This window comes from Haliotis rufescens, unplaced genomic scaffold (genome assembly GCF_023055435.1).
Source record: "Haliotis rufescens isolate VD_foot unplaced genomic scaffold, xgHalRufe1.0.p SCAF_11, whole genome shotgun sequence".
NCBI classification, from domain to species: domain Eukaryota; kingdom Metazoa; phylum Mollusca; class Gastropoda; order Lepetellida; family Haliotidae; genus Haliotis; species Haliotis rufescens.
The window spans coordinates 15820010-15842497 of NW_025963791.1; the positions used below are offsets into that span (position 1 = coordinate 15820010).

Sequence of the window (22488 nt, forward strand, 5' to 3'; positions counted from 1 at the left end):
GTAAATCAGTGAAATGGAATTGACTACTTGTCCATTATTAAACAATATCTGATCATCGATATACCTGAAGCTGAAGTTAAACTTCTTTGCCAAATTCACGTGTTTCGATTTTGCCAGTCTGAGCAAAAATCCCGATTCATATGCATAAAGAAATAGATCAGCAAAGAGGGGAGCACAGATGCTGCCATTGAGGATGTCTCCTTCTTGATTAAATGTCCTATCCCCAAATTGTACATGCATGTTATCTTTGATGAACTCCAGGAAAAACTAACCGTGAACGATGCAGGGAAAAACTGGAATCGGTCGGGTTTTTCTGGTTCATAAATGTGCAATTGGAATATTTGGGTTTACAGAACGTTGGCGCCAATAGGGGATATTCAAATGTCCACAAACCAATATAAAGTTCACAGTGGCGCTCAACCCAACTCACTCACTCACTGTTAATGTCTGTCACCACAACAAGGTGGCGCCTTTTCTATTTTTCGGCGACACATTGGAAACCCCTCATCTAATCATACTGGGAACGTTATTCAATAGTTTATTGAGAAAGAAGGCATCGCAATGATATCTGGAGCTTCATTGGATTGTTTTATCGCGTCGAGAACACACACCCTTACATGATAAATGTGTAAACTCTTGATAATTAATCGTGTATGGACACTAGCTGTCTTTTAGCTTTCTGTCGCGATGACTACTTCCGTAGACTACCCGTAGACAAGAAACACACTATGTCCATATTCATTGGGTCTCCTTTTGATCCAATTGTCGTGTGCCAACCGTGGATCTTCTTTGATTTTGAAACACATTTTTTAATAATATGAATACATGTCATCGTCGACGATTGACTCGAGGGGCGCTTGTACCTCGAGCTTTCGTCATAGCATGTATTAATTTAATAGCGAAGTAAACGTATATACGGATACTGGAGCGAAAACATTTGGCAGGTGCTATCCCAGCCAAAAGCCAGATCTCCATGTACGGGTCAGCTCATGCTGTCAACAACCCGACTGTCGGGCCCAGAACCGGTCAGGTACGGGCCGCCCTGATACAGCTGGAACATCTCCGACTGCGGCGTAACACAATCTTCACGCACTCAATCTCCTCTTTTGTACGAGTTGACAAGCATATTTAGGGGCTGAGGTGTGGTTAGAAATGTCACACACCTGACCGGATTTCCCATGTTCTATTTTTAATTGTAGAGTCACATGTCAAAAATAGATCGCTTTCGACGTTTCGAGAAAGCATTCACGTTTCATCACTTACTCCAGACGATTCATCATAACTGTTGGCAGTGCTCGGCGTATCGTATACAGAATAGTATCAAATAGTGACTCATTCAAATAACACCAAGATGACGACGAGGAAGTCATTGATAATGGTTTTGCTCTTGATGGTGATAGTCTGCCATGTTTCGACCAGGCCATTCCAAGCTGGAAATATCCTTACAGGTACAGGTAACCTTATCCTTCGGCTTTCGAAAAGGTGTCTGAACAGCTATCAAGATAAAACAAATCGAAAGCTGTTGCTTTAAATATGGAAAAATATACTTCTTTGCAGGTAGATACTCTTGATTAGACTTCCTGCTCTTTGTAATCACCTGTTCGGAAATACAAGATGACGCATTCACAGACTAGATTCGAATATCTTTGACTGTTCCTTTAATACAATTTGTGGATGAATTCAGCCTGTATATTTTAATTAAAGCAAACAGACAATGAGTGTCCCGTCCTACCTTAATCAGGAATTGCCAGTTTCTACTTTCGCTTTGATGTCTAGGTACGTAGTACCACCTAGCGGCAATCAATAGATAACTCCTGTCTGATAAGTGTTTGTCGTGGTTATTGCGCAAGTCAGCTTTATTTTGACGTAGCGGGAACTAAACTGTTTTTAATTTTTAACAACGTTAATCACCAACTGCGCCCCCTATTCCCTCCCCAGCCGCCCTCATATCAAAATAAAATATACTGATTTGTCTATTTTTCACATTTACCAAATTACATATTCAGGTCAAGGACTAAAGACTCGGAGACCAGGTCAAGATGACAAATGTCAGGAAGGTCGTTACTATGACGACGTGACGCAACACTGCGATGACTGCATGCCCCACTGTGACCGAGCACCACTGTTTCAGCCTCCTACGTCTTGCACTGCCTATTGCAAGAAGAGGTCACCGGACAAGCACAACTGCCCAGAAGATCGTTACTATGACGACGTCACCCTGAACTGTGACCTCTGCAGTCCTCACTGTGACCGAATACCGGCGGAAGTGCCCCCCGACCAGTGTCGTGATTACTGCACTCGAACCAGAGGCAAAGATGGACGTAGGTCAAGCACGAGTGAGTAGCTACATATGTACGTTAGGTATACTTAATGCATCATCAGTAGTGCAGTCAACAGTACGATGTTTGAAACGTCTAAATTTGTCAAGAGAGTACTCCGTAGGCAGAATTCGTTTATCTAGATATTCGTTTATCCGCGCGAATTTAATGGGAACTGTATGTTCTTTATTGGGTTATATCTTCTGTATACTCCTAGGTGATATAAGGCATATCCAATCCTGCTGTATAGGTGTGTTCTTTTTTTAATATATTTACACATTCAGCGGCCATGTGACAATGTTTTGTTAATCTGTGATCAACAAGTCGATAAGTAACAACAGTTTATTAATATAGTTTACGTAACTATTGGAGTTATTGATGTAAGATTATAATTTGCTTCAGCAACAATTCCACCAGAAGTAGGACCACGTAGAAAAACTGAGGGGATATCTCCGACTGCCATAGCACTAATAACGATTGTCTGTGGGGCCGTTGTCGTTATTACTGGTTCCATATGGTTCTGTTGGAAATACCGTCGACCCAGACAACATAAGCAGATCACACTGGAGGGGAGCCCGATGCTTTTAAAACGAGGCGTTCAAGAGAATTCACCAGGTGAATAAATACAAATACACAATAAAAGGAAATATATCATAATTGAAAACTGGTAAAACTGAAGTACAATATGAAGTGTTATATGATTGCTACTCTTCAACAAGAACACTATTGTCAAATATCGCCTGCCTTCACTCTCTGTGTTGAAGAACGTACAGAGGGACATTTTCAAATATATTAAAAAGATAAACTGACATTATTTGTAAAATTGAAGTGATAAGTTCAGAAAGAATTTCCGTTTTGACGGTGCTGTGACGTCCATGTTGTAGAGGTGACTTCGGCGACGGTGACCGCTACCACGGCTGTGTAGGCAAGTCCCAGATGGAGGCGGGGACAGCAGTGACGCCTTCCCGACTCCCAGATGGACGTCTACAACGACTTGGTTGACGATCACATTTCAAGAGCAATGGCTCATTTTTCTACTTATTGTTCATGTAGGGGATGGGTGTGCGGCCAGAACCAGGCTTCAGGTATTGTACCCATGTGGGAAATTGAACCCGGACAACGTTTGTACCGCTTGTCTGTCGCCACCGCCCTTGTAGGTGTCATTTAAGAATAACGCTTGTCATACATATAGTATTCTTGTTTGTTTTATGTACACCATCGTTACTATTAACAAACATAGAGACACCAAGACCAATGACAATAGATCTATTTGGGACAGAATAGTATACCTATTAATATTTGCGGGTGTTATGGACTATTTGAATATTTCCAATGTTTAAGTGCATAGAAATTAAATTAAGTGAGAGTTTTATGATAAATGTGATCAAATTTAATAGATAATGAATTATAATAATATATATTATTCACAGTGATATTTAAAAAGATTTGATACATTGCAAGAAAAGTATTTATAACGTCGGAAGATCTGATACCAGCTAGACTATAAAGGCTACCAAAGAGTCTATAACATTTTTTTTAACAATATTATTTTTTCTTTAGTGTTGCCTTTCTAAGGCCGGCACACACTGATGTAGCGCAGCACATCAGTGCGGTTTCCTAGCCCACATTTAACGCATTATACTTTTACAGCTGCAGCTCAGAAAAAAAAATCATTCTTTAAATAGAATTGAAGGTATATTAATTTATTGCATGTTGAATGAAGGCCAGATTTACATCAACATAGATCCTCTGAGAACCTTGTCACATAGCAAGGACTGGGAAATACGTGAGAAGTGTGTGAGGGCAGCAAGTAGAAAAAATATCTTTTGAGCGACCTAAAATGTTCATGTCTACGCGCTGTGATGCGCTGCTTTAGTGTGATAAGAAAAACACGGATGCGAATTTTGGGCTGCATGTGGACCGGCCTTATGCTGATTTCATTGTGGAATATGGCTAGTTGGGTTTGCCTATATGTGTTCATCTAGAATGTTTTTTTATTGATTAAATTAAATGCATATATTCCACATTCGTGGTTGCTGGCAATACATGATTTGGTACAACTAGTTGAGTTCATTCGTGGCTAATTATATTATGACTTTTGTTACCTTTGCTGCTTAATATTGTATTGGTTACATTGTTTTTAAGTGTGCAAATAAAGTTTCTATCAAACAATGTCCCGTTTGTTGTTATTTACTGAGACCAAGAATCACAAGGCAGCAAATGGATAGTAAAACGTAAAGGACAAACACCGAACTGCATCCGCAACACAGGAACTCGTTATTGGTCAGTAAATACAAATATATACCCCCTATATTTAAGCATTGGTCAGAAAATACAAATATATAACCCCTATATGTAAGCATTGGTCAGTAAATACAAATATATACCCCCTATATGTAAGCATTGGTCAGTAAATACAAATATATACTCCCTATATGTAAGTCTTACATATAGGGGGTATATATTTTTATTTACTGACCAATAACGAGTTCCTGTGATCAGCGATTATCCTGTGGATCATACCTCCATTAATTAACTCTTTTACTATATACTCCAGACCCATTCACCATGGCTTCGTTTTGAGTCAGGTTCGAATGACACAATATATTATAAATAGTCCGATATTCTTGAAAAAAATAATTATGCTTCACGCTGTGGAAAAAAGAAGAAATTGTCTGCAACAAAAATGACATTGCTGCAAGTGTTTTCCTTATTCAGGCCAGAGACCATCGGTATATGGTCTCTGTTCAGGCACATTAAAAAAAATTAAAAAATCTCCAGACAAATTTCCAGCACCTTTACGATTGACACCAGCGGCGGTATCACCAGTACAAGACTTGTGTGCCCTCTTAGACCCAACGTGTAACGCCTGGTAGCATACAGACTTCCAATACTTATAATACATGTACCAAGGAAAGATCTTTTTAAATTTTAATCTATAACATTCATTCGACTAAATGTATCTTGAGCTCGCGTGTACGAGGCCGCGGTTTCTAATTTGATCCGTGCCTAACTATCGTTTTGAATGAGTGAGTGAGTGAGTTAAATTTAACGTCGCATCGGCTTTACTTTAGCGTTTCGAAGAGCCATTTGATGGTGTTCCTGCGCCTGAGCAAGTTGACTGGTCGCCTGTCTAGACAGGCGGAGGCCGATTTGTCGAGGCTGCGATTGGACGACACTAAACATAGCATTCATTGGTCCTCGGTATCGAATGAAATAAATAGTGGACTACGTTAAGTTGTTTGTGAAGTAAAAGTGCTCGCGACAACATTAACACTAGCAGAGCAGTTTGTTGTAATTATTTTCGGCCAAAACTAACTTTCGAGGTGAACGCATGTCTCCATGATTATTTGCATTTGTAACAACGCCATGGATGTTACGCATGCGCAGCTATAATAGGATATGGTACAGATTTTTACTATTGTTTTACCGTCCTCTGTTGGCTAAAAACGCTAAGCTTGCGTCGCGTACCAACAATGGAACCCGTTTAATGAACGAGAGACATTCTGTGATGTGGAGATGGGGACAGAGACTTCATTTCCGAAACCAAGTTATGTTGATGAACGGGGCCAGGCTATATAATCATGTTCATATTACTTATGTTAACTAAAACCCATAAGCAAAGGCGTGTTTAGCATCAAAGCGATTAGCGAAAAATAGTCATGATACATGTAGTTTACGGAAGCCTTTTAGGGCCATTTGTTTTTGTTTTAAAAAAAAAATCGATACTATCTTGAGATTTCAAGATACTAAGTTGAAATGTTTTGGCCTTTTAGGGCCATTTGTTTTTACTAAGATACGAAGTTGAAATTTCAAGATACTATCTTGAAATTTCAACATCTGTATCTTGAAATTTCAACTTAGTATCTTAGTAGAAACAAATGGCCCTAAAAGGCTTCCGTAAGTTGGGTTGGATGATTAATTAATCTAAAGCGAATGGAGGTTTCCAAATCAGCTTCCCGAAAGAACAGCACTGCCCTCTTAAAGTGGACATAGTTGTTCCAGGTGAAATCGTAAGGATTAAACGAATAAGAGGTTTGTAGTAATGTCCCGTTGTTTCTATCTAGACGTTCCTAACAGTAATCACCCGGAAGTCGGGGTAATCGGACGAATGAGGTTTCACATTACATGTACAGCAACACCAGAACAACCCACACAGGTTTCATACCATGTTGTGACGGGATACCAAAAATAGCAACAAAGTCGACCTGGGCCCCGTTGCACAAAGCGATCTTAGCGCTACGATTATCGTATGTCTGTGTTAAAGTATGGGAGTTACGAAAACCTTAGCGCTGAGACTGCTTTGTGGAACGGGGCCCTGGCTGCGCTGCGTGCAGACAAGGCATTGTTCCGTGATTCATACCAGCGACTTTGAGCACGTGTTCATGTCGCGGGGTGTTTATAATCGAAAAAAAACTGAAAGTGACGCAGACGTTGTGCAGTTTGGTTAAACAAGCAGCACGGATGTTGACAAACCCAGGGTGAACGCCAATATTCTTGTGTTCTATAAGATTCGTTAATCTGTTCATTAAAATGGAAGAAATGGGAAAAAGATTCATTGATCTGGCCGATTTTCAAAGGGGATATATGGTGCCATCCGAAATAACGATGCTGTTGTACCCTCATAGTACCAAATTGAGCCTTGAATAAGTTGTTATTTATCTTTCCTGATGTATACAATGCGACATGTATTGATATATCTTTTAGTTCTTATTTCTTAAAAGTTAAAATAATATTCGAAACTATTATTGAGCACAATTTAATTGTTTTGTCTTTGTTAAACAATGTTATTATTATTATTATTATTATTATTATTATGAACGTATTTCTCTTGTGTTACTTATCTTGACTATATTGCCTAGGGTAAAATATGCTGATAATATAAAAATTTACTAAGAACATTAATTTTCTTCTAACATTTATATTATTTAGTAAAAAATAAACAAAAGTTAACAAATAACACAATGTATTCTGCTTACCACAGATGTAGCGACCGTTTCTCTCGTGTGCCGTGGTGGCGGCGGCGGCGGCGGTTTTTGGTGAAAGTAACAGTTATACACGGGCACTGACGCTTAACCCATAAATAGAACATTGCCATATCATTGCGTGTGTATACAAAGATATAAATAGACATGACGACATAATCTAGGGAATACCTGTGGTATCACATGCGTGGAAGTGTACTGCCTTTGCCTGCAAGACTCATATTATCAACATGACGAATTTAGAGCGGAATATTCATTATCTTTACGTAACTTCTGTGTTTTTCACAACGCTTGTCAATGTCGAAGGCGGTAAGAGCTCTTTTCTTGTCTTACACGTAAGGTCATTCAATCCTCGTGATCTTGACGTAGAACTCGATTAGCTCAAATGTAAAGATTGGTTAGGATATTACAGATCCATACATTAAAATATATTGATTAAATGAAAAATACGTACTGCGCAGTTAAATCTAATGCAGTAATATGGAATTCCCTAGTTTCTCTTTCGCTCCAACACAAAGACGCTAAGGCCTGTGGTCTATCGGGTCATTTGAGAAGTAAGAAGACAAAATAAACAAGTTTTTTTCTTATTTTCCATTCCATACTATTGTTCTGCATTTTATATGAGGGTCATTATCAAAATATGTACCCTTTTTATGGCAGTAATCTCTATCTTAAATAAAGTTTGAGATAGCCCTTAACTTCCTTCCCTAATATTTCAATGTGGAACCAAAATAAAATATTATTTATGCTTTATTTACTTGTGGTGGAGTGGTATATAGTCTGAATTATTGAAATATCACTGTCTATTAATAGACACCGAATGCATTTTTCAGTGAACATATTTCATATTTTGTGTCATATACACGAGTTATTATGTCGTTATTTTACTAATGTGATTAGAATCTCAAAAATAAACATCAGTTTCCTCCATGTTTCTGTCATTAAATAATGAAAAATAAGCAAAGCCTGCCTGTCCAAAATATGTCTGCCCTTGGTTTTACAATTTGTTTAGTTAGGTGTCAGAGTTATCCATCTTTATGTAGACATAAGGTAAATGAATGTTCCCTTATCACATCAATTTCTCTCTTTCACGGAGAATTTCTTTTGAGTCAACAGAAGAAAACGTTATTTAAACTAGGAAAAAAAGGCAGCACCGAGAATCACCATATGTAATTTCCATGTCTTTAGTGTAACCTTGTTATAAAGAAAACTATTTCTTTTTCAAAACATCCTTACATGCATAATAGAAGAGTTAAATGCACTGGTAATGAATGTTGTCGGCTACTGTACAGGGAGAAGTTATTTGTATTTTTATTTCATGTTGAATAAAATATGTCTTAGGTGTTACTGTCCTTGATGGTACCTAAATCATGACAAAATGTCTTTGGTACTACTTAATATGTCCTTGATGTAATGTAAAATGTCCTTGGTGTTACCACAAGTCAGCAATTATTAAACTAGAATGGGCAATGTCTTGTGACATTGAAATTAGAACTCTTCAATCATATTAACACTTATATTTGTATTGTTATTAAAACATTCTAACTTATAGTTAGATGAAGCTAAATGTCTTTGGTGTTAATAAATATGTCCTTGGTGTTACCACAAGTCAGCAAGTAATAATTTTGAAGTTAGTGTTAAAGGGTAAAACATGTCTTGTGCCATTGTAATTTCAACTCTTAACTCATAGTTAACACTTAAATTTATGAAAACACCCTAACTTAGGTCCCTTTATAATCACTAAATGTCTTTGGTGTTACTTAATATGTCCTTGGTGTTACCTCAAGTCAGCAGTATTAACTTCAAAGAAAACGTTGTGAAACAAAAATGTCAGATGCCATTTCAAATATGCAACACCAAATATTGTGCATCATTTCCTTCTGATAAATTATTGTGATGTGAAAGAAAAGTGGTTATGAGTAATGGTTTTGTCTTTGGTGTTACCAGATGAAATTCTGAAAATGATTCAGGTAAAGGCACATAGCATACCATGATTTACAAAGAACATTTTCAATAAATAAAGAATATTGAAATTATATGGATCATTTTGGCAATGTGTGGGGACACAGAGAAGAGAAAATGATAACTATTTCTCTTCATTTCCCTCAAAGAGTGATGATCCAGGTTTTAAAAAGTGGTGATATTAAAAGTGAGAAAGAAATATTGTATATATTTTTTATTTCTGCAAATAATCGGTAATTATAATGGTTACACCAAGGACAATAAATTTCTACTGTTTCTCCGGTGTATTTAAAATATGACAAAAATTATGTCATACCATGTGTCCTGGACTATACCCTGACTGTACCGTGTGTCCTGGACTATACCCTGACTGTACCATGTGTCCTGGACTATACCCTGACTGTACCATGTGTCCTGGACTATACCCTGACTGTACCGTGTGTCCTGGAGTATACCCTGACTGTACCATGTGTCCTGGAGTATACCCTGACTGGACCATGTGTCCTGGACTATACCCTGACTGTACCGTGTGTCCTGGACTATACCCTGACTGTACCGTGTGTCCTGGACTATACCCTGACTGTACCGTGTGTCCTGGAGTATACCCTGACTGTACCATGTGTCCTGGACTATACCCTGACTGTACCGTGTGTCCTGGAGTATACCCTGACTGTACCGTGTGTCCTGGAGTATACCCTGACTGGACCATGTGTCCTGGACTATACCCTGACTGTACCATGTGTCCTGGACTATACCCTGACTGTTCCATGTGTCCTGGACTATACCCTGACTGTACCATGTGTCCTGGACTATACCCTGACTGTACCGTGTGTCCTGGACAATACCCTGACTGTACCGTGTGTCCTGGACTATACCCGACTGTACCACATGTCCCGGACTATAACCTGACTGTACCATGTGTCCTGGACTATACCCTGACTGTACCGTGTGTCCTGGACTATACCCTGACTGTACCGTGTGTCCCGGAGTATACCCTGACTGGACCATGTGTCCTGGACTATACCCTGACTGTACCGTGTGTCCTGGACTATACCCTGACTGTACCGTGTGTCCTGGAGTATACCCTGACTGTACCATGTGTCCTGGACTATACCCTGACTGTACCGTGTGTCCTGGACTATACCCTGACTGTACCGTGTGTCCTGGAGTATACCCTGACTGGACCATGTGTCCTGGACTATACCCTGACTGTACCATGTGTCCTGGACTATACCCTGACTGTTCCATGTGTCCTGGACTATACCCTGACTGTACCATGTGTCCTGGACTATAGCCTGACTGTACCGTGTGTCCTGGACTATACCCTGACTGTACCGTGTGTCCTGGACTATACCCGACTGTACCACATGTCCCGGACTATAACCTGACTGTACCATGTGTCCTGGACTATACCCTGACTGTACCGTGTGTCCTGGACTATACCCTGACTGTACCGTGTGTCCCGGAGTATACCCTGACTGGACCATGTGTCCTGGACTATACCCTGACTGTACCGTGTGTCCTGGACTATACCCTGACTGTACCGTGTGTCCTGGACTATACCATGACTGTACCATGTGTCCTGGACTATACCCTGTCTGTACCACCTGTCCTGGACTATACCCTGACTGGACCATGTGTCCTGGACTATACCCTGACTGTACCGTGTGTCCTGGAGTATACCCTGACTGTACCATGTGTCCTGGACTATACCCTGACTGTACCGTGTGTCCTGGAGTATACCCTGACTGTACCGTGTGTCCTGGACTATACCCTGACTGTTCCATGTGTCCTGGACAATACCCTGACTGTACCATGTGTCCTGGACTATACCCTGACTGTACCGTGTGTCCTGGACTATACCCTGACTGTACCGTGTGTCCTGGACTATACCCTGACTGTACCGTGTGTCCTGGACTATACCCTGACTGTACCGTGTGTCCTGGACTATACCCGACTGTACCACATGTCCCAGACTATACCCTGACTGGGCCATGTGTCCTGGACTATACCCTGACTGGACCATGTGTCCTGGACTATACCCTGACTGTACCGTGTGTCCTGGACTATACCCTGACTGTACCATGTGTCCTGGACTATACCCCGACTGTACCACCTGCCCCGGACTAAACCCTGACTGTACCATGTGTCCTGGAGTATATCCTGACTGTACCATGTGTCCTGGACTATACCCTGACTGTACCATGTGTCCTGGACTATACCCTGACTGTACCATGTGTCCTGGAGTATACCCTGACTGTACCATGTGTCCTGGACTATACCATGACTCTACCATGTGTCCTGGAGTATACCCTGACTGTACCATGTGTCCTGGACTATACCCTGACTGTTTCATGTGTCCTGGTCTATACCCTGTCTGTACCACCTGTCCTGGACTATACCCTGACTGTACCATGTGTCCTGGAGTATACCCTGACTCTACCATGTGTCCTGGACTATACCCTGACTGTTCCATGTGTCCTGGACTATACCCTGTCTGTACCACCTGTCCTGGACTATAGCCTGACTGTACCGTGTGTCCTGGACTATACCATGACTCTACCATGTGTCCTAGACTATACCCTGTCTGTACCACCTGTCCTGGACTATACCCTGACTGTTCCATGTGTCCTGGACTATACCCTGACTGTACTATGTGTCCTGGACTATACCCTGTCTTTACCACCTGTCCTGGACTATACCATGTGTCCTGGGCTATACCATGACTCTACCATGTGTCCTGGACTATACCATGACTGTACAACGTGAGTAGTTATGTACATCTGTAAGGGACTGCTTCTGGCTTCTGATTGGTCGAGAGGATCACGTGACCTCTGTGACGTCACTTCCGGTCACGTGACCTGCGCAGTGCATGATGGGTCCTGCGCGCGCATCCAAGATGGCGGCGCATCCGTTTCCGGTGGCGTGCGCCTCCAAGATGGCGTCTTATCCGTTTCCGGTGGCGTACGCCTCCAAGAGGGCGTCGCATCCGTTTCCGGGGAGGAGGGATGGGGAAAAACCCAGAGAAACGGCCGTACAAGGTGAAAAAGATCGACTTCGTTGTTGTTCTTTTGTTGTTCTAAAAATAGAAATAGAAAAGGTGGTAGTGGTGAAGGGAGGGCGGTGGTGAAGTGAGGAAGATGGGAGGAGGAGGAGGAGGGGGAGGAGGAGGGGGGAGGAGGAGGAGGAGGAAGGAGGAGGAGGAGGATGAGGAGGGAGGAGGAGGAGGGAGGAAGGCGGGAGGGGAGCCGGGTTCTTTGTTTTGTTTTGTTTTGGTGGGTGTGTGGCGATGGCATGTGGAGATGATAGTTAACTGAGACGAGCTTATCATACACAGTCGACGACTCTACCACTTTGTTGCTAGGTTGACGTCATATCGGCGAAGGATTTTGTTCAAGTACAACAGCACGTACAACTAAGTAAAAACGTTCTTAGTTGTACGTGCTGTTGTACTTGAACACGTGTTGTACTTACTTGAGCACAGACATGACAGACAGCGTTTACATCATAACTCAGCCTCTACCCTCAGTAGAAGATGCCTGATGCACCACCACCAGAGCCTGTCAGCAACCAACATCATTAGTTGATGCCTCATGACCCACCATCAGAGTCTGTTTGTAACGTACATCTTTAGTAGATGTCACATGAACCACCACCAGCGTCTGTTAGTAACGTACATCAGTAGTAGATGCCTGATGGACCACCATCAGAGTCTGCTAGTAACATACACCATTAGTAGATGTCACACGAACCACCACCAGAGTCTGTTAGTAACGTACATCAGTAGTAGATGCCACAGGGACCACCACCAGAGTCTGTTAGTAACATACATCATTAGTAGATGCCACATGAACCACCACCAGAATCTGTTAGTAACGTACATCATTAGTATAGATGCCACGTGAACCATCACCAGAGTCTGTTAGTTACGTACATCATTAGTATAGATGCCACGTGAACCATCACCAGAGTCTCTAAGTAATGTACATCATTAGTAGATGCCACATGAACCACCACCAGAGTCTGTCAGCAACCTACATCATTAGTAGATGTCACAGACACCACCACCAGAGTCTGTTAGTAATCTGTATTTCTGTATAAATTACCACCAAAGACAATAAATAGATCTTAATTGTGCACCCCCCTTTTTAAAAAAAGCTGCATCCGCCCATGTATTTAATAGCGAAGTAAACGTATATACGGATACTGGAGCGAAAACATTTGGCAGGTGCTATCCCAGCCAAAAGCCAGATCTCCATGTACGGGTCAGCTCATGCTGTCAACAACCCGACTGATACAGCTGGAACATCTCCGACTGCGGCGTAACACAATCTTCACGCACTCAATCTCCTCTTTTGTACGAGTTGACAAACATATTTAGGGGCTGAGGTGTGGTTAGAAATGTCACATACCTGGCCGGATTTCCCATGTTCTATTTTTAATGGGCGATCTTTTTGTTCCAAAGGGCAATAACTCTCCTTTTGAAATGATATAAGCGACGGTCCAAACTGTCGCTTCCGGTCTGGTTCCCGGATCAATGCGCGCTGCGACAACTACTGACATGTAGAGACGGAGCCAAGCTAAAGAGTTATCCTGTTGCACCTTCGTTCAAAAACGGTCGTTAACAACTGAATATTTTTAACTAGCACATATTTTGTAGTGATTATTAGTTTATAATATCAACATTTGTTGAGTCTTCATCTACAAGACGAATTGTCACTTTGGAATATAGCGTGAAAAACGTCATGAAAAATGGTATATTGCCACGGTATTTTCTACGTCAGAAAACAGCGAGTGCATCGATGAAATAATGCAAACTCATTTTATTTATCAGCCTTTGTGTTATTTCCCACAACAATTCAAGCATTCAAATCTCAACAAATACTACCATGGACTTCAATTTAATAAAATTAGTGATACGCAAACATTTGCAGCACACAGACAACTTTGACAGGCCTTAACCAATGATCTATATAGTAAGTATTCATCCGCGCCTTTACAAATATTTTATGAAGAAACAACGTTCAAAATAATAAAACAACTGATTTTAAATGTTACTTTTTATATCAAAATTAAAGTTGCATCTGAATATTTGAATTTATATTATTTTTTTAGAAATAGGCCAAATGAACATCTACCATGCATCTATTAGATCTAAGTACTCAGTTACTCAGTTGCAATATACATACCAGTCATCACACATTGAAATAAGAGATTTACCCATATTATTCTGCCTCTTAGAACATGTGTCCCACCATAAAGTGCTGAGTCACCACAGGTGTTAATTAGTTGATCCATCATTTCTCACAGAATTCTGATACTCATGCTCTTATATAGTAGTTTATTACAGAGATGTGTCCCAACAAACAACAAATCATACTGACTACCCCACAAAAAGTGTATGATGCATAAATAGATCTAAATCATAGTTTTATCTTTTTGTTTTAGTAACATTATATTTATTTTAATGTTGACAAATTATTTCCCATACAAACCAACACACTATCCTGCTGTATCTAAGTATCCTGATTTTCATTTAACAGTACTTCAAGACACCTGTAGTATAAAGTATATTTTGTAGATATTATTATCATATAGCAAATATCAATTTTATATGTAAATATGAATATGAAAGTTTATCATCGAATCTTCTGATGGTTAAATAAATGCAAATTGAACCCCACAGTCATTCCATGTAGATAAATGGATTTATTTATGCTATTTGTTTTTGCATAAAACAGATTATACTTACATATGTTACAGTCAGTGTCTATAATCAGGCCCAATATGTATTTTGACTCAACATTTCAGTCAATATGCATATTGACTGATTCACTCAGGTAAGGTATATTTTTTCTTAAATTTTCATTCATTTATTATTGCCTGAAAAATAGGACCGGATTTTAGACAGACTGGCTGAAATGAATAAGACTGCATAATTTAATCTCCTCAATTTAATTTGTATCTATTTTGATCTTATCAAGATCAAAGGAACTTATGTAAGAAATTAAAAATGTTTTCACAATGAATTGATTGATTCTCCAAACATGAAAGAATACCAGAGTCCCTTTTTTATGTTACTTATCTTTATTAGCATAAAATTCAGTTCAGAAACAGATGACAGCTAAAAAGTCATGCATGTGTAATCAAATACTAGTAGACATGCACAAGTGTGCCAAGATATTAAATAAAATAATTAGAGTCATTGTGCAATGAAGATATATTTTGGTGTGAAGAGAAAAAAGAAAAACATTAATAATTTGTTTATGTTGGAATTTGAAAAATCAGTTTAGAACAAGGAAACATAAAAAGCAAGGCCTAATGAAGTTAAGAATCAGCTTTAATCTGTGTCACAATCATATGATTATTGTCAATGCAGACACTGCATTGTTAATACAATCAACATTTTAGAGATTGGCAATTAGTATGAATATATTGTTTTATTTAAAAAAATGTAGTTTGTACAAATTAATACTCTTGAATATGTATTTTAACTAACATTTAGGGTCCTCTGTGTCTGAATTTGTTTAAGGCCAAAATAATATATATTTTTCATTGATCATATTGAAATATAATCATGGTAGTAATTGGCAACAAAGAGATACCATTCATATACATAAAATCCTTGTATACAACATGCACCAATTAACCCTTAAATATCAAAACACATTTCAGTGATTTCCATTTCTTTTATTTTGAACATTGTAACATAATATCTAGTTTATGACGTAATTTTACAGTGCCTGTTACTCTTACAATTTCTTGAGAACATTCCTCATTGCTCTCTGTTATATATCTGACAAATACTTACATGTGTTGCTGTCAATATACACAACATTGAGGCTACGGGCAACGTTGCATGATACCTTCACATTTCGCGTACCGTATCGCGTCACCGCTGTACATACTGAAATGCATGCATATGATGTAGCCTGCTCGGCGATGCTACAACATAGATATAGGAACGTATACAAAATCTACTTAATTTTCATATTCATACATGAAGGGCAACACTTTCAGTACCGATTGCAAAACGTCAACAAAGCCACCTGGGATGAACGATCAGCTGATCTCACCGCATCGCTTCGAACGCCTATCTAGTGGATAACTATACAATATAATCAGTCGTGGTCATCCCTGATGTATCATTAAATCAAGGACATTTATTTCCGGACATGGCAATAGATAAATCATTGTTTAGGCGAAAAGATATGCTGTCCACACACAAGCGTGACCGTTGCCGAAAAAGGTGAAGGTTATACTAGTTAACTGTCTATAGGCGTCATAGTAACATGTAGTGCTCGTATCGCGCATACCACATGCACCGTCAGTTTAGAGTTGGGCCGTCCGGCACTCTCCTACCCAGAGTTCCATGCGGCCGGCAGCCAGCTAGCATAGTACCTCTGCCACAGGCCAGCGCCATGTGACGATTCGTCACATCTTTAACAGTCCATTCAAGATATTGCATATGCTTTTCATCCGTTTCATGTTTGACAAGTCTACACATTTTCATAAACAAATGTCAAAGAATGGTTAACTTTCATTGAGAAAGTATGCAAATACGTAAAAATCTACTTGTTTTTGCGTAGTTATCCTATGTTTACATTGGTTGTACGGCTCCACGTGCTGTCATCGAAGCCCAACGGAGAGCTAGCGACACGGTCACTTTGATGCATAAATATATATTGTAATGCAACTCACTGTAGTATATCTATATAGTTATGCAAAACAATATGTAAAGCGCCCCCAAATACTTGCATTAGTCCGATCTATACTGATTTCTGAAAAAGCGCGTTTGTTTACAAACAAGAGAAAAGTCCGGTCACGTGATATGCAAATTAGCCTGTGGCAGTGGTGTTATGCTGAGTCACCACTGCGACGGAGTGTGACCGTCCGGGTCAGCGCACCTAGCGGGTTAGTGAAGGGAAGATAAATTGAAAAAGATCGCCCATTGTAGAGTCACATGTCAAAAATAGATCGCTTTCGACGTTTCGAGAAAGCATTCACGTTTCATCACTTACTCCAGACGATTCATCATAACTGTGGGCAGTGCTCGGCGTATCGTAAACATTATAGTATCAAATAGTGAATCATTCAAACAACACCAAGATGACGACGAGGAAGTCATTGATAATGGTTTTGTTCTTGATGGTGATAGTTTGCCATGTTTCGACCAGGCCATTCCAAGCTGGAAATATCCTTACAGGTACAGGTAACCTTATCCTTCGGCTTTCGAAAAGGTGTCTGAACAGCTATCAAGATAAAACAAATCGAAAGATGTTGCTTTAAATATGGAAAAATATACTTCTTTACAGGTAGATACTCTTGATTAGACTTCCTGCTCTTTGTAATCACCATTTCGGAAATACAAGATGACGTATTCACAGACTAATTTCGAATATCTTTGACGGTTCCTTTTATACAATTTGTGGATGAATTCAGTCTGTATATTTTATTTAAAGCAAACAGGCAATGAGTGTCCCGTCCTACCTTAATCAGGAATTGCCAGTTTCTACTTTCGCTTTGATGTCTAGGTACGTAGTACCACCTAGCGGCAATCAATAGATAACTCCTGTCTGATAAGTGTTTGTCGTGGTTATTGCGCAAGTCAGCTTTATTTTGACGTAGCGGGAACTAAACTGTTTTTAATTTTTAACAACGTTAATCACCAACTGCGCCCCCTATTCCCTCCCCAGCCGCCCTCATATCAAAATAAAATATACTGACTTGTCTATTTTTCACATTTACCAAATTACATATTCAGGTCAAGGACTAAAGACTGTAGCACGAGTGAGTAGCTACATATGTACGTTAGGTAAACTTAATGCATCATCAGTAGTGCAGTCAACAGTTGAGTACTCCGTAGGCAGAATTCGTTTATCTAGATATTCGTTTATCCGCGGGGGCGGTCGGGTAGCCTAGTGGTTAAAGCGTTCGCTCGTCACGCCGAAGACCCGGGTTCGATTCCCGACATGGGTACAATGTGTGAAGCCCATTTCTGGTGTCCCCCGCCGTGATATTGCTGAAATATTGCTAAAAGCGGCGTAAAACCAAACTCACTCACTCACTCACTCGTTTATCCGCGCGAATTTAATGGGAACTGTATGTTCTTTACTGGGTTATATCTTCTGTATACTCCTAGGTGATATAAGGCATATCCAATCCTGCTGTATAGGTGTGTTCTTTTTTTAAATTATATTTACACATTCAGCGGCCATGTGACAATGTTTTGTTAATCTGTGACCAACAAGTCGATAAGTAACAACAGTTTATTAATATAGTTTACGTAACTATTGGCAGATCACACTGGAGGGGAACCCGATGCTTTTAAAACGAGGCGTTCAAGAGAATTAACCAGGTGAATAAATACAAATACACAATAAAAGGAAATATATCATAATTGAAAACTGGTAAAACTGAAGTACAATATGAAGTGTTATATGATTGCTACTCTTCAACAAGAACACTATTGTCAAATATCGCCTGCCTTCACTCTCTGTGTTGAAGAACGTACAGAGGGACATTTTCAAATACATTAAAACGATAAACTGACATAATTTTTAAAATTGAAGTGATAAGTTCAGAAAGAATTTCCGTTTTGACGGTGCTCTGACGTCCATGTTGTAGAGGTGACTTCGGCAAGTCCCAGATGGAGGCGGGGACAACAGTGACGCCTTTCCGACTCCCAGATGGACGTGTACAACGAGTTGGTTGACGATCACATTTCAAGAGCAGTGGCTCATTTTTCTACTTATTGTTCATGTAGGGACAACGTTTGTACCGCTTGTCTGTCGCCACCGCCCTTGTAGGTGTCATTTAAGAATAACGCTTGTCATACATATAGTATTCTTGTTTGTTTTATGTACACCATCGTTACTATAAACAAACATAGAGACACCAAGACCAATGACAATAGATCTATTTGGGAAAGAATAGTATACCTATTAATATTTGCGGGTGTTATGGACTATTTGAATATTTCCAATGTTTAAGTGCATAGAAATTAAATTAAGTGAGAGTTTTATGATAAATGTGATCAAATTTAATAGATGATGAATTATAATAATATATATTATTCACAGTGATATTTAAAAAGATTTGATACATTGCAAGAAAAGTATTTATAACGTCGGAAGATCTGACACCAGCTAGACTATAAAGGCTACCAAAGAGTCTATAACGTTTTTTTTCAACAATATTATTTTTTCTTTAGTGTTATTTTCTAAGGCCGGCACACACTGAAGTAGCGCAGGACATCAGTGCGGTTTCCTAGCCCACATTTAACGCATTATACTTTTACAGCTGCAGCTCAGAAAAAAAATAATTCTTTAAATAGAATTGAATGTATATTAATTTATTGCATGTTGATGAAGGCCAGATTTTCATCAACATAGATCCCCTGTGAACCTTGTCACAAAGCAAGGACTGGGAAATACGTGAGAAGAATGAATTAATAATGATGTATCTCTACCGGAGAAGACAAATAAAAACGAAAGTAAAACATCATATTATCTTCAGTGTGGCAGGGCAGCAAGTAGAAAAAATATCTTTTGAGCGACCTAAAATGTTCATATCTACGCGCTGCTGATGCGCTGCTTTAGTGTGATGAGAAAAACACGGATGCGAATTTTGGGCTGCATGTGGACCGGCCTTATGCTGATTTCATTGTGGAATATGGCTAGTTGGGTTTGCCTATATGTGTTCATCTAGAATGTTTTTTTCATTGATTAAATTAACTGCATATATTCCACATTCGTGGTTGCTGGCAATACATGATTTGGTACAACTAGTTGAGTTCATTCGTGGCTAATTATATTATGACTGTTGTTACCTTTGCTACTTAATATTGTATTGGTTACATTGCTTTTAAGTGTGCAAATAAAGTTTCTATCAAACAATGTCCCGTTTGTTGTTATTTACTGAGACCAAGAATCACAAGGCAGCAAATGGGTAGTAAAACGTAAAGGACAAACACCGAACTGCATCCGCGATTATCCTGTGGATCATACCTCCATTAATTAACTCTTTTACTATATACTCCAGACCCATTCACCATGGCTTCGTTTTGAGTCAGGTTCGAATGACACAATATTAAAAATAGTCCGATATTCTTGAAAAAAATAATTATGCTTCACGCTGTGGAAAAGAAGAAATTTTCTGCCACAAAAATGACATTGCTGCAAGTGTTTTCCTTATTCAGGCACATTAAAAAAAATAGAAATCCCCAGACAAATTTCCAGCACCTTTACGATTGACACAAGCGGCCATATCACCAGTACAAGACTTGTGTGCCCTCTTAGACCCAACGTGTAACGCCTGGTAGTATACAGACTTATAATACTTATAATTCATGTACCAAGGAAAGATCTTTTTTAATTTTAATCTATAACATTCATTCGACTAAATGTATCTTGAGCTCGCGTGTACGAGGCCGCGTTTTTTTAATTTGATTCGTGCCTAACTATCGTTTTGAATGAGTGAGTGAGTTAAATTTAACGTCGCATCGGCTTTACTTTAGCGTTTCGAAGAGCCATTTGATGGTGTTCCTGCGCCTGAGCAAGTTGACTGGTCGCCTGTCTAGACAGGCGGAGGCCGATTTGTCGTAGGCTGCGATTGGACGACACTAAACATAGCATTCATTGGTCCTCGGTATCGAATGAAATAAATAGTGGACTACGTTAAGTTGTTTGTGAAGTAAAAGTGCTCGCGACAACATTAACACTAGCAGAGCAGTTTGTTGTAATTATTTTCGGCCAAAACTAACTTTCGAGGTGAACGCATGTCTCCATGATTATTTGCATTTGTAACAACGCCATGGATGTTACGCATGCGCAGCTATAACAGGATATGGTACAGATTTTTACTATTGTTTTACCGTCCTCTGTTGGCTAAAAACGCTAAGCTTGCGTCGCGTACCAACAATGGAACCCGTTTAATGAACGAGAGACATTCTGTGATGTGGAGATGGGGATAGAGACTTCATTTCCGAAACCAAGTTATGTTGATGAACGGGGCCAGGCTATATAATCATGTTCATATTACTTATGTTAACTAAAACCCATAAGCAAAGGCGTGTTTAGCATCAAAGCGATTAGCGAAAAATAGTCATGATACATGTAGTTTACGGAAGCCTTTTAGGGCCATTTGTTTTTGTTTTTAAAAACAAAAATTCGATACTATCTTGAGATTTCAAGATACTAAGTTGAAATGTTTTGGCCTTTTAGGGCCATTTGTTTTTACTAAGATACGAAGTTGAAATTTCAAGATACTATCTTGAAATTGCAACATCTGTATCTTGAAATTTCAACTTAGTATCTTAGTAGAAACAAATGGCCCTAAAAGGCTTCCGTAAGTTGGGTTGGATGATTAATTAATCTAAAGCGAATGGAGGTTTCCAAATCAGCTTCCCGAAAGAACAGCACTGCCCTCTTAAAGTGGACATAGTTGTTCCAAGTGAAATCGTAAGGATTAAACGAATAAGAGGTTCGTAGTAATATCCCGTTGTTTCTATCTAGACGTTCCTAACAGTAATCACCCGGAAGTCGGGGTTATTGGACGAATGAGGTTTCACATTACATGTACAGCAACACCAGAACAACCCACACAGGTTTCATACCATGTTGTGACCGGATACCAAAAAAAAGCAACAAAGTCGACCTGGGCCCCGTTGTACAAAGCGATCTTAGCGCTACGATTATCGTATGTCTGTGTTAAAGTATGGGAGTTACGAAAACCTTAGCGCTGAGACTGCTTTGTGGAACGGGGCCCTGGCTGCGCTGCGTGCAGACAAGGCATTGTTCCGTGATTCATACCAGCCACTTTGAACACGTGTTCATGTCACGGGGTGTTTATAATCGAAAAAAACTGAAAGTGACGCAGACGTTGTGCAATTTGGTTAAACAAGCAGCACGGATGTTGACAAACCCAGGGTGAACGCCAATAGTCTTGTGTTCTATAAGATTCGTTAATCTGTTCAATAAAAGATTCATTCATCTGGCCGATTTTCAAAGGGGATATATGGTGCCATCCGAAATAACGATGCTGTTGTACCCTCATAGTACCAAATTGAGCCTTGAATAAGTTGTTATTTGTCTTTCCTGATGTATACAATGCGACATGTATTGATATATCTTTTAGTTCTTATTTCTTAAAAGTTAAAATAATATTCGAAACTATTATTGAGCACAATTTAATTTTTTTGTCTTTGTTAAACAATGTTATTA

General features: G+C 39.5%; 1 protein-coding gene and 1 long non-coding RNA gene across 3 annotated transcripts; both read left to right on the forward strand.

The window, feature by feature from the left end:
* The first annotated feature begins 1125 nt into the window (after positions 1-1125).
* Positions 1126-4490, forward strand: LOC124150854. Of its 2 annotated transcripts, XM_048392309.1 has the most exons (5): positions 1126-1448; positions 2007-2336; positions 2721-2933; positions 3203-3213; positions 3244-4490. In XM_048392309.1, the coding sequence occupies exons 1-5, from the start codon at positions 1352-1354 to the stop codon at positions 3274-3276; spliced, it is 684 nt and encodes a 227-aa protein (XP_048248266.1). In that variant the 5' UTR covers positions 1126-1351; the 3' UTR covers positions 3277-4490. The 2 variants fall into 2 exon arrangements, with proteins under 2 accessions (XP_048248266.1, XP_046378951.2); XM_046522995.2 differs by having other exon boundaries at positions 1128-1448; positions 3203-4490.
* A 12665-nt stretch (positions 4491-17155) lies between these two features.
* LOC124150857 lies at positions 17156-20163 on the forward strand. Its single transcript, XR_006863286.2, has 3 exons — positions 17156-17471; positions 18566-18623; positions 18893-20163. It is a non-coding gene; the product is annotated as an uncharacterized LOC124150857 (long non-coding RNA).
* The last annotated feature ends 2325 nt before the right edge of the window (positions 20164-22488 follow it).

What these genes read in the sequence shown, in the direction of transcription:
- LOC124150854 (XM_048392309.1), top strand. Translation starts at nt 1,352, where the DNA reads ATGACGACGAGGAAGTCATTGATAATGGTTTTGCTCTTGATGGTGATA. An exon ending in AGCTGGAAATATCCTTACAG is followed by an intron (nt 1,449 to 2,006) that starts GTACAGGTAACC and finishes TTACATATTCAG; the next exon opens with GTCAAGGACTAAAGACTCGG. An exon ending in TGGACGTAGGTCAAGCACGA is followed by an intron (nt 2,337 to 2,720) that starts GTGAGTAGCTAC and finishes AATTTGCTTCAG; the next exon opens with CAACAATTCCACCAGAAGTA.